The sequence below is a fragment of the Humulus lupulus genome, chromosome X, assembly GCF_963169125.1.
Source record: "Humulus lupulus chromosome X, drHumLupu1.1, whole genome shotgun sequence".
Classification (NCBI taxonomy): domain Eukaryota; kingdom Viridiplantae; phylum Streptophyta; class Magnoliopsida; order Rosales; family Cannabaceae; genus Humulus; species Humulus lupulus.
Genome location: NC_084802.1, coordinates 123575200 through 123587659, shown reverse-complemented (window position 1 = coordinate 123587659; position 12460 = coordinate 123575200). Strand labels below are relative to the sequence as shown.

The window sequence follows — 12460 nt, the reverse complement described above, 5'->3', positions numbered from 1 at the left end:
ACTCCTCAATTCCCAATTCTATGATGACTTCCAAGCCTTCAAATCCAGGAATTCTTCTCCATAAATTCAAAGAACCCAACCTTAGTTCAAGAGAGAATAAAAAGAGGCTAAGTGTTTGATGTTCTCTTTAGTTTTGAAAGCTTCTCCCCAGCTGACTAAACTTATCCTAGGGCTTGGAAAAGACTAAAACGCCCCTACCCAAAACATTAGCTCCTTAATGCCTTCAAGGGCAAAACTGTCTTTTTTCCCGATACTCGTTAATCCTCGAATTTCACTTAAAATTCTCAATTAATCCCACTAATCTTCCAAACACTAATATTTTCCTCCCAATTATAATTCACACCCTAATATCATTGGTAACTCACCAAATTACTAGAATACCCCTAGGCTCACCCCGAGCCAGGTATTTGACCCCATTGTAACTTTTCCGCTAAATTGCTCACTAGGATTGCCTCGGGCCACACATCTCAAATATATCCACATACTACTGTGGTCTCACTCATAAAGCATATATAATACAAATATACCCTCAATGGGTCAAAAATTACGAAAATGCCTTTTTAACAAAATCAGGCCTATAAGCACATTTAACATGCCTAAACATGCATAAGCTGTCATATCATGATATAACTCATATAATTCACATAATCGCACATGTATAATCACAATTATCACATAAAAATCTAATTATGCCTTCTTGACACAGTAATCAAGGCACTAAGCCTCATTAACGAATTTGAGACATTACAGTATACTTGAACCCACTTGTTATACACAAGCTATAATGCCCTGGATAGCCAAGACCGTTACACTGTGTGTTTATAAAGTGCCAGACTTGCTAATCAAGTCGTTTAATTGAAAGCATGTCTTCGAAATTGTAAAGGAACTAGGGTTTAAAATGTTTTGGTCTCAAAAGTCACATTTTCATTAAGAAACATTATCCTTTACACGGGATCCCAAAAAGATACAAGTTTAAAGATCGTTTACAAAAGACACCAGGTTTATATACAATATCAAGCCATATTAAGGCAAAACAGACAGTTAGGCAATCCCTGTCCTGACCCACTCCTCGACCATGGCGATCGAACAGCTGGCTATGTACATTCCACCCCGCGGCCCTCCATCTCAGGGTTGGTCCAGCTTTCCTTTGCCTTTACCTGCACCACGTAGCACCCGTGAGCCGAGGCCCAGCAAGAAAACACAACAACAGAGCGCATAAGCAATCAACAGACAAATCAATATCTCACATTGCATCACATAATCTCAACCATATAGTAATTCAGTATAATCAAGTAATCGACATGATAAACATATCAATTCATATCATATATCACTGCACAAATGATAACTAGGGCTAGCGCTCTCAGGCTGCTCCCTCCGTTATCTCACTGACTCCAGCCCGCTTAAACCGAGCTCAGTGAATATTAAGCTGTCCTCGGCTACCAATGGCCAAGCCGCGCCCTATGCGCAAATATTATGTACGACACTCTTAGGCCGATTTTACATGTCCCATGGCATGATACCATCATTGACACGATACAAATATCGGGAGCACTTAGTCCCATCACAAACATATAACCGGTGCAGTTTTCTTACCTTTCAATTCACTAGCTTTGATCCCCTGACTCCTTGAGCACGATCCCCCTCAAGCCCTAGCGCTCACCTAAACACAACCATAGGCCAAAGTCATTATTGAACCTCAAGTCCAAAACCTATCCTCGGGGCCAATCCCGAGCCCCCGGGAAGTCCTAGTTCCACCAAACAAGGTGGTGGAAACAAACCCCAAACCTTTGGTCAAAAACCCTTGCAAATAACCCTAAAATCCCTTTCTGAAGACAGGGTAGCGCTACAACGCTCATGGGAGGGCGCTACAGCGCTAAAAATAGAAGCAAAATCCCCTCAGCATCATGGCCTAGCGCTACAGTGCCCAAAGGCTAGCGCTGTAGCGCTAGTCACAGACAGACCAGCATCAGTTTTCCCTTCCTGCGATTTCCTCGAACCAACCTCAACCAAAACTCTTCCAAATCTTTCCCAACCTCAAAAACAACCTTATGACCATACTCCACTCATCCCAAGCACCCCAAAGACCTAGAACTCAAGCACATGCATCCCCAAACTCAAAATTCACCATAGCCACTCCTAAACACTAAAACTCAGCAGAAACCAACTGAACAACCAAGTTAGAGTTAAGAGTTTATACCTTTGGTGGAATTTCGACCCCAAGGTGCCTCTAGACTTCCTTGACTTGCTCCTCCTCAGCCTTAGGCCTGAATTCCCTAAAGTTTCCATCCAATTCAACTTAAACACCATAGCACACAAAAACCAGAAACAGAAACTGAAGAACTCTAAAGTCTTACCTCAAGTGTTGATGAACTCTTGCTAAACCTCTGCCAGTTTCTCAATCCTAGGTTGGAATCCTTGATGCTTAGTTTATCTCAGCTCTCCTCTGAGCTTTACTCCAGAAATCCTCAAGAAACAGATGAAGGAAAATATAAACCGACCTAGAGAACTCTCTCTCTCTCTCTCTCTGTTTTTTTCCCTTTCTTTTCCTTCTTTTTCAGACTTCTACACTTCTCTATAATTCCCACTAACATAAAGCCTTGGTAATACTTAACTCCTGTAAGTCAAATGACTATTATGCCCTCCCTATTAAGTCTAAGCCCTTTAATCCACTTAGGGGCATTTTAGTCATTTTACCCCAATTCCCGCTAACTCCTCGAGTGTCTCTAATATTTCCCGCTTAACTCTCGATACCTAATTAATCACCAATATTATTCCTCAATGTCAAGATAGACTCCAGTATATTCACTAAATTCCTGTTTATACCCCTGAGCTCTCCCCGAGCCGGGTATAAATCCCCACCATGACTTTTTCGCTACTTTGCTCACTAGGATCGTCTCGAGTCACAGATCACATATATATCCACATAATAATGTGGTCTCGACAATTATCACATATATCAAGGCAGTTATGCCCATAATGGCCAAAATTACGATTATGCCCCTCTAACCTAATCAGGGCCTACATGCATACTAATACACATAGTCATGCATCTCAAATATTCAAATAGTCATATAACATGCTTTAAATCATAATCATGCATCTTAATCATTAAAGTCGCACATAATTCCCATTATGCCCTCCAGGCACACTAATCAAGGCCCTTAAACCTTATTAGCAAATTTGGGTCGTTACACAAGCATCTAAGATAAAAGAGTGGAAAAATTCCATGACAAATGAAATTACAGCCCTTGGGGCCAATAATACATGGACTATAGTTCCACTCCCTCATGGCCAACATGTTATTGGGAATAAATGGGTTTATAAGATTAAAAATCTCGCTTAGTGGCAAAGGGATACACACAACAACATGGTATTGACTATTTTGATACTTTTGCACCTGTTGCAAAATTCAATACCTTAAAAATCTCACTTCCCTTAGTCGCCTTATACAATTGGAAACTATACCAAATGGACATTAACAATGCATTTTTGCATGGTGATCTAGATGAGAACATTTGCATGAAACTTCCCCAATGATATAAGCCTAAGGGAGGGCTTCCTCTTACTGTAGTTTGTAAGTTAAATAAAAGTCTATAAGGCCTTAAACAAACCTCTAGACAATGATATTCTAAACTCAGTACCACTTTGGTATAAGATGGTTTTTGACAATCACCTTCAGATCACTCTCTTTTTATCAAGTCTAAGTCTAATTCTAATTTTTTCCTTGTTGTTTTAGTCAATGTAGATGATCTTGTCATTGCTAGCAACAGTGATCATGCTGTCACTACATTTAAACAACGATTAAACTCCAAGTTCAAGCTCAAATATCTTGGTTCTCTACGGTTCTTTCTTGGCCTAGAAATAGGTCGCTCAAAATCTGGTATTTCCGTATCTCAAAGACTATTCATTTTCAAATACTAAATGACACAAGAAATCTAGGTGTTAAAGCGACTTCTACACCAATGGAACCAAATCTTAAGTCGAGCTTGACTGAAGAACTACTTTTGAATCCTACTTCTGATAGAAGCTTAATAGGAAAACTATTATATCTCACTATAACAAGACATGATATTTCATTTGCAGTGAATAGAAACCACACATGAAGGCTGCCCAACAAATACTAAACTATCTGAAAGGCACTCCTGCTCAAGGTTTATTTTTCCATTCTCATACTCATCTAATGCCTTTTACTTCTACTAACTTACAACTTGAAATGTTTTCTGATGTTGATTGGGGCACATGCCCTGAAACAAGGCGTTCCATATCAGGATTTTGTATTTTTTTAGGTCACCTATTGATCTCTTGGAAATCAAAGAAACAACAAACTGTCTATTTATCGACTGCCAAACCTGAATACCGAGCTATGGCCAACACTACTTTGAATTCTTATGGATCAAAGCTCTCCTCAAGGACTTCGGCGTCACATTATCCAAGTCATCTATCCTTTATTGTGACAACAACACATCCATAAACATCTCAGAGAATCCTATTTTTCATGAACATACTAAACATGTCGATATTGACTACCATATAGTTCAAGAACAAAGTATCCAATGGACAACTCAAGCTCATTCATGTTTCTTCAAACAACAACATTGTAGACATATTCACAAAGCCCCTCTTTCCAGCTGCCTTTCAAGAATTAGTCTTCAAGATGGGTTTATCCAATTTGTATACCTCATCTTGAGGGGGAGTATTACAATAACAATATTATGTTATAACTAATTTCATGGCTGTAATGTTAGTTAGTTAGCAAATCACTTAGTTTAGTGATTTGGTTAGTTAGTTAAGTGAGTTGTTCTCTTGATTTGTATATAAATATTCAGCTACTCATGACTTGTAATGAGGACTTTTACTCAATACAAAGAGTTTTTGTTTACTAATACATAATCAATACCAACACAATTTTCATCCAGCTTATTGGCAAGACAAGAATAGTTGAAGAAAAATCAATAATTATTCAAGGCTTCACAAAGGCAAGAAGAACAAACACAAGCCAAGAAAAGCTTTCAAAAGAGTTGGAGGCATTACAAGCCGAGAATGCAAAACTAAAAAAGACACCTGACTCATTCAGAATGCGATGAGGACGTAGATGAAGGAATGAACGAGGTGAATAATGAAGAAGTAGTTGAGTACCTAATGGAGAAGCAAGATAACAATCATATAAAATGTGTTTGTTTTTAAACAAAAATTATTAAAATACTAGGATTATTTTTTGTATTCAGTTCTACCAATAACACATTTTATTTACGGATCGCTAACTAATCACATATTCAATTTATTAAAACTAAAAAAAAAAAGTAGATAAGCAATACACTAACATATATTTAAAAATTGGGGCATGGAGCAAAATGACCCTTAATGTTGTGTGAAAGTAAGTAAATGTCCATGTTTTTAATTTTATAGTAAAATAGCCTAATCATCTATTTAATATCACATATTACCAAATATACCATTTAACAAATTACTATTTTATTCTAAATATTTTAATATTATGGTATATGTATATTAGTTTTGTTTAATTAGTTTTTATTTTAAAGTTATTTTAATTTTTTTTCATTTTTTATGAGTTGTTGAATGATATACCATACCACAAAATATATATACTGAGTTGAAAAATAATATACCATCAAAACTTACAAAATTATTACTAAAAAATGTATATACTATGCTAACAAAATTATATATTAAAATGTATATACCATGATACAAAATTATAAACTACCACTATGTATAATAAAATAGAAATTAAATATCACAAAAAAAAAAATTATATACCATACCACAAAAAACATATACACTAATTGAAAAATAATATACCAATAACCTATAAAAAACTTACAAAATCAATATAACTTTAAAATAAAAACTAATTAAACAAAACTAATATACATATACCACTATATTAAAGTCATACTGTCCTAAATAAATAAATAAATTATAAGAAAGGGTAATTTAAGTAATCAATAATGTAAAATGGTCATTTATCTACAATTTAAAAAATAAGGACATTAGCTTCTTGATGGCTTTATTTTGGGTCATTTTCTATAATTTCTCTTAAAAATATGTTTTCACGCACAAAATCATACTTATATCATATTTACTCTTTTATTAAAATACAAATTCTCAATCAACCCCTATTTTTCTACCATTTTTAGTAATTAGTTTCTAGTTGGTGTATAAACATAAAATTCTCATGGTTTTTTACACAAGTAGTTAGGCTCGAAGTGGGGCATGGGTTGAGGTCCACAATGAGCCCAGTTAAGTGCTTGCATTGCAAGTTTGGGTTGGGCTTTGATCCACTTGACCAAGTTGGCGCCAGTGAAATTTCTATGGATGGAGCTCAGGTTTGTGGCCTTGGGTTGTTCTAATCGTAATCTCAGGGGCTCCACAGATTGTTCCTAGTTCCTACCCTGAGCCTGAGGTGGCCACCGCGATCCCAGGGTTTCTTTTCTTGAATAAACCTTTGACTTTTCCTACAATCCTATAGATACCTTGTCGAGCTGACCTCATATGAAAGAGCAATGTAATGATGCTTAGGGCAACTCCAATGACAACTGCCTTTTTTTTGTTGGTTAAATTAGCACCAAAATGTTAAAATTTTAGTACTATAATTTTTTTTCCATTGCCCGTAACACTAAAAAATATATTTTATATTATTGTATTATTTTATCTTATAAATAAAATAATACAAATATATATTTATTTATTTATTAAATATCAGTATAAAAAGCAAAAAGCAAACAATAAAAAAAAAAGGGATTATGCCATTAGTGTGACGTTTGCCGTGTGGTTGAGTTTGATTTAGTTTCAAATTAGCACCAAAATGAGTATATGCAGTCGCATTGGATTTGGTCGTAAAATCTCTCTCAATCATCTAAACTCAGATAGAAACTTCTATGTAAACCTGACAATCATCTGCGTCAAATAATTCAACCTAATCTACATCCATCCAACTTACTTAATCTCCAACTAATAGTGTCCAATACAATTTCAGTGACAAGTGACCAAAGAGCCCCCAAGTATATTGATGTCGTATCCTAATACTAATAGGCCGTAATGTGCCAGGCAAAAACGACTCAAAGCTCATAACTTTGGTGAAATTAAAAGGTCTCCCTCTCCCTCTCCATTTTATATTATAATTAATTATTATCAACATCATCATAATAATCAAGGGGAGAGTAAGAAAAGGAGGATTGATCGACAAGACAGGGAAGGTTGGACTTGTCCTTTTCCTAAAATCTTGGTCCCTTTCCAAGATGTGGGCTGTGCTTATTCTAGGGATGAGAGCCCTCATTCAATAAAACATTTCTAAACAAAAATAAAAATAATTGCACCCGGTTTCATGTATGGATCATATTATTTGTGGGTAGTGGGTAGCTTTCATATAAATAGAGAGAGAGAGAGAGAGAGTGGTAGGTTGTTGCACCCCTTTTTTGGTCCTGCTCGGGTTGAATAAAAATTGCGCTAAATTTGTTTGTTTTTGAGTCATTTTAGCCTAGCTCGGAAAAGTTTTTCTTCTATTTGTTGTGTGAGCTAGGCTGGCACTAGCTGATTTTTTTTTTTTTTTAATAAGAAGTGGGTCATGCATGCATTGACCCCTTTAACTTGGCCATGGTATTTTTTTTGGTTATGACCTTCTTTTATGTTAGTTTCCCATTTATTGGTTATAACCACATTATGCAGTTGAGTTTGAATATTTGTTAATTTTTGTTCCGTGACCTTCTTAAAATGTTTGTTCTGTTCAATGACACTTTCAATTTCCTTGTAATACTAATACCCTCTCTCTAAAAACTCCAAAATCACCTCAAGTCTCTTCATAATAATGAAGATTTGAGAGTTTTTTTTAGGAAGTTAAATCAAAATGGAAGCACACCATTATCCATTTGAAGCTTAGATCTGCATCACCATTATGCTTAATGATCGTTAGTTTGGCTTAAATTCTCGAGATGCTACTATCTTTAATTGAACTGTGTACATGAAGACAAAAAGAAACCAAATACAAGAAATTGATTTATATATTATATACCCAATTGCTTAAGTTGTTTCCCACTTCATTGACAAGAGAAAAAAAAAAGAAGAGTTGAAATTGAAAAAAAAAAAAAAGAAAGAAAGAAAGAAAGAAAAGGAACAAGTTCCGTTTTGGGCATCAACTTTTCATGCTTCTTAGCCTTTACAACACTCTTGCCATTTCTTCTATTTGCAGCAACTGCAGAAGCAGAGACCAAAGAAAATTCTCACTAATATTACAACGTCATTTCCAATTTCTTCCTTGGAAATCACCTGCCAATAAGGATATATTATAGAAAAAAGTATGTTGGGAAAATTACAAATATCACATCTTTATCTTCTTTTAAATAAATTTATTTGGAGCTGAAAGTTGAAAATTGAACAGTATAGAGGGCTTTACCTGGCCCTTGCGAGGCTGAATATTTGGTCATTGGGGATTGATACAGATCAAAATGCTTCCCCATTGCCGATTCTCCCTGCAAGATATCATGAGAGAAATTAAAAATAAAATTAGAACATATGAAAGGGAAAAAAAAAGAGGCTTGTAAAAAGATAACAAACCCTATGTGTTGCAGAAAAGCCTTGAGAATGGTCAACTACATTCTCCACTAAAGCTTTGCTCCTAGAAAAAGTTGACTTTTTCTGCAGAATTGGAATCAAATTATTAGTGTGTGTGTATATATCCAAAACACATACACACAAAAATATATGTATGTATGGCATGTAGTAGTACATGGTATGTTATTAAGATATATATATATATATATATATGTTTATATGATCTTGCCTTGGAAACAGGAGAGCTAGCAGTGTCATCTAGACATGAACGATGTTCTTCATCTGTACATTTTTCTTTCATCTTCATCATCTTCTTCTTATCCTTATTTGTTGATTTGTTATAAGCCCAAGAAGAAGAGAAAGAAATATAGGACCCATTTTCGTAGTAGTGTTGATCATGATCATCTTCATGATAATGGGGAGGTCCAGAAGAAGCATCAGACACCATTGATAAGTCCTCCTCCTCCTCCTCCACCTCCTCTTCCTCCTCCTCCTCATAACCACAATCATTTTCCTCTTTATGATCTCTCTTGAACTTATCAGCTTCTGAAATATTTGATTCGTCCAAGTAATGGGTCCAACCAGATTCACACCCACTAGCACTGAATTTTGATGCTGATATATTCATTATTTCTTCACTCTCTTTTATTTCTAAACTCCAAAAGAGAATTTAATAAGCTTATGTCTTCTCTCTATCCATGCCTGGTGTTCCTCCATATAAATAAGTGGAAATAAAGAAAGAAAAGAAAGAAAGGAGAAGATTGGGGGGAGAAATAAAACCAAGCAAATCACATTCAAATCCTAGACTACATTTGTCCTTTCTCATATCTTTTGGCCTAATTATTTCATCTCTTTGGGAATGAATCAAAACTGCCAGTTGGCATTATGTATGTGTACGTGTAAGTTAGAGAGAGAGAGAGAGAGAAGAAAAAGAAAACAAATAAAGATTTTACAAAAGGTAATAGTAGTGTTTGATCCATGTAGAATTGTAGTAACACCAAAGCTATAGCTCCTTGTACTTAACGATTGTATTGTCCTTTCAAAAATAATTAATAATAAATATATCTATATATATATATAAAAGTGATAGTTCATCTCAAAAAATATATATATATATAAAAGTGATAGTCATATTGATAGTACTGTGCAGAAATTTTTATAACCCGCCCAATCTGAATAAACCGCCCAAATCAACCCGAAAAAACCGCCAAAAAACGCAACCCGAATAAACCGACCAAAATTTAAACCGCCAAATTGTTACATTGGGCGGGTTGAAAATAATTATCAACCCGCCCAATTAAGAATTTGTTATCAATTTATTATTTTTAATATATTCAAATAAATATATAAATTAATTATGTTTTGTTTTAATTTTTTTACTATAAATTTAAAATATTGTTTTAAGCTTAAAAAGATAAACTTCACACTATTAGTACTAGTATTTAAAAGAAAAAAATGTAAAAAAAAATATATCACTTTTGTTTGGGTGGGTTGACCCGACCAACCCGCAAAAGAAAAATACAATTTCGGTTTGGGCGGGTTAACCCGACCAACCCGCCCAAATTATTGGACGGGTTAAAAAAAAAAATTTCTTAATTAGACAAGTTACGGGTCACTTTTGCTAACCCGATTATGACATTGGACAGGTAAAAATGCCTTGTAACCCGACCAACCCGCTCAATGATCAGCCCTACATATTGGTAAGTGTGGCAAAACATTTTTTGAAATTTAATAACTATCTTTTATATAAACATAATATATATATATTTGTTTGAACATGATCATAATTGATTATGAGTTGTACAAAAGCTGGCTGTCGTCGTCCTCCTAAAGCCTCCACAGCCTCATATTCATAATTCACCTCAACACAAGAGAGGACAAATGTATTGTGATATATATTGTATGGAGATAAGTTTCCCTAGGGGTTGTTCCAACACTTTCTTTTGACAAAAAAAAAAAAAAAAGCCCCTTTATAAGGGTCGGTTAGTTAGGCAAATTACAAAGTAATAATAGATGAGATATATAAAGCTTTTCTTTGTCTGTATTGGAAAAACACACACACACACACATATATATATATATATGTATATATAACTAGTTAATAAACGAAGGGTATAAGAAAAAATGGACAAAACTTGTCCAAATTAGTGTCTCAGATAAAATTAATAAATAAATAAATAATGAAAGGGAGCATCATATTAGATACAGTTCTCTCTTTTCTCTTTATAAATTATCCATTAATTTATAAGTCGATCTATACTAGTGTGATACACATCCCCGGCCATGTTAATAAAATGCAATTAATTATTGAACTTATTAACCCATTTCAAATACGGTTTGACAGAGAAACATTCCTTAAAGAATTGGGCATCTTTTATTTGTTTTAAAGCATTAATCACTATACTATGAGTTCCACACGACAATTGATTAATTAATAAAGAGACAAGGTTTCATGTAATAATAAGTGACTATTAGAATTAGAGGACAATAATAAATGCCGAACTTGATTGACCGCGATTTGCGGTGTAATATGGTGCGGTGCGGTCGGTCACCGCGGTTTGTCGGTTTAGATGCTCACCCCTAATATATACCATATGTCATTGTTAATTGTCCTTGTAATTGTGAGGACTTAGAAAACCTTTACCATGAATTTGTTAGGATATTTGTGCTAGCTTATGATCTAGATGATGATGCAAGAGAGGTTGAAAATATATATATATATATATATTGGTGGTTACAGTTTAATTATTGAATCTCTCTCTATATATATATATATATACACACACATACACACAGTAGTATTCATGGGTTTGATTGAATCTACAGTGGTCATCATCATATTCTTACTTAATCTTTGACTCTTTAGGGTTGATATATCGCTTTACTGGGGGGAGACTAGGTCTTCCTCGTTGTCTTTACTCTTTAGTGTGAGACCCTTTGTGCTTGACAGTAAGCTCTCATGACTTTATGACTTTAAGATTTGAATAAACCCCACAACAGATTTTTTTCCCTTTCTTCCTCCCTCCCCCCCCTTCTTAATTTTATTTTCATATATTTATATTTATGTATATATGTTTTTTATGGAAGAATTTTATTCGTACAACTTACCATTTTCTAATAATTATCTTACATGACATCAAAAGCCACAATAAATGAACCTAGCTCTACTCTGGACCTAAAAGAAAATAACAAAGATATATGAATATTATAAACTGCACGACTGAATTATATAAATTCTATATATATATATTTATAAACGAGGAATTTGCTTGGCGACAAGAGCCATTTTCTCATTTTAAGTAGAAAATCAGTTCCAAGTAGACCCCTATATATATATACATATATATCCTTTCTTGGGTCCCTTCTAATAATGGATTCTTCTCCTTTTTAGTTGTTTATTTATTTTCATAAATGATTTTTCTGTGTTAAATATTGCTCGGAACAAAACACGAAATGGATCTCTCTTTATTTTCCTTACTAGCAACATTTTTTGCTGAGATCATTGTTTCTCTCATAACTAAAATAAAAAAGAGAGATCATTTATGAATCCATTATGCACCAACTTGTGAGATATATAACAAAAAACTAAAGATAAGAAAATAATAATAATGTGCAATAATGCATGGTAACTAGTATATGTAAATATGAATAAAAATGCTCATTTTAATTTGTTAATACATGACAATAATATTTATCAACTGTATATATGATATGAATAATAAAGAAAGAATATTTATTATTATAATTACCAATATTGAAACAAATCATGTAAATATGAGAAAATATTAATTATATATATAATAAGTTGATCATCTTTATATGTGGGGGAGTGGAGTTGATGGTAATTAAAACTTCTTAAGATGACAAAAAATTGATACTACTGGACTTG

At 34.0% G+C, this 12460-nt stretch overlaps 1 protein-coding gene across 1 annotated transcript; it reads right to left on the bottom strand.

Annotated features, from left to right (window-relative positions):
• Window positions 1-8003: 8003 nt before the first annotated feature.
• Window positions 8004-9459, bottom strand: LOC133804838 (protein SOB FIVE-LIKE 5-like). The gene is made up of 4 exons (XM_062242960.1): window positions 8801-9459; window positions 8575-8655; window positions 8414-8489; window positions 8004-8286 (listed from the first exon to the last, which is right to left on the bottom strand). The coding sequence occupies exons 1-4, from the start codon at window positions 9197-9199 to the stop codon at window positions 8258-8260; spliced, it is 585 nt and encodes a 194-aa protein (XP_062098944.1). The 5' UTR covers window positions 9200-9459; the 3' UTR covers window positions 8004-8257.
• Between the last annotated feature and the right edge of the window lie 3001 nt (window positions 9460-12460).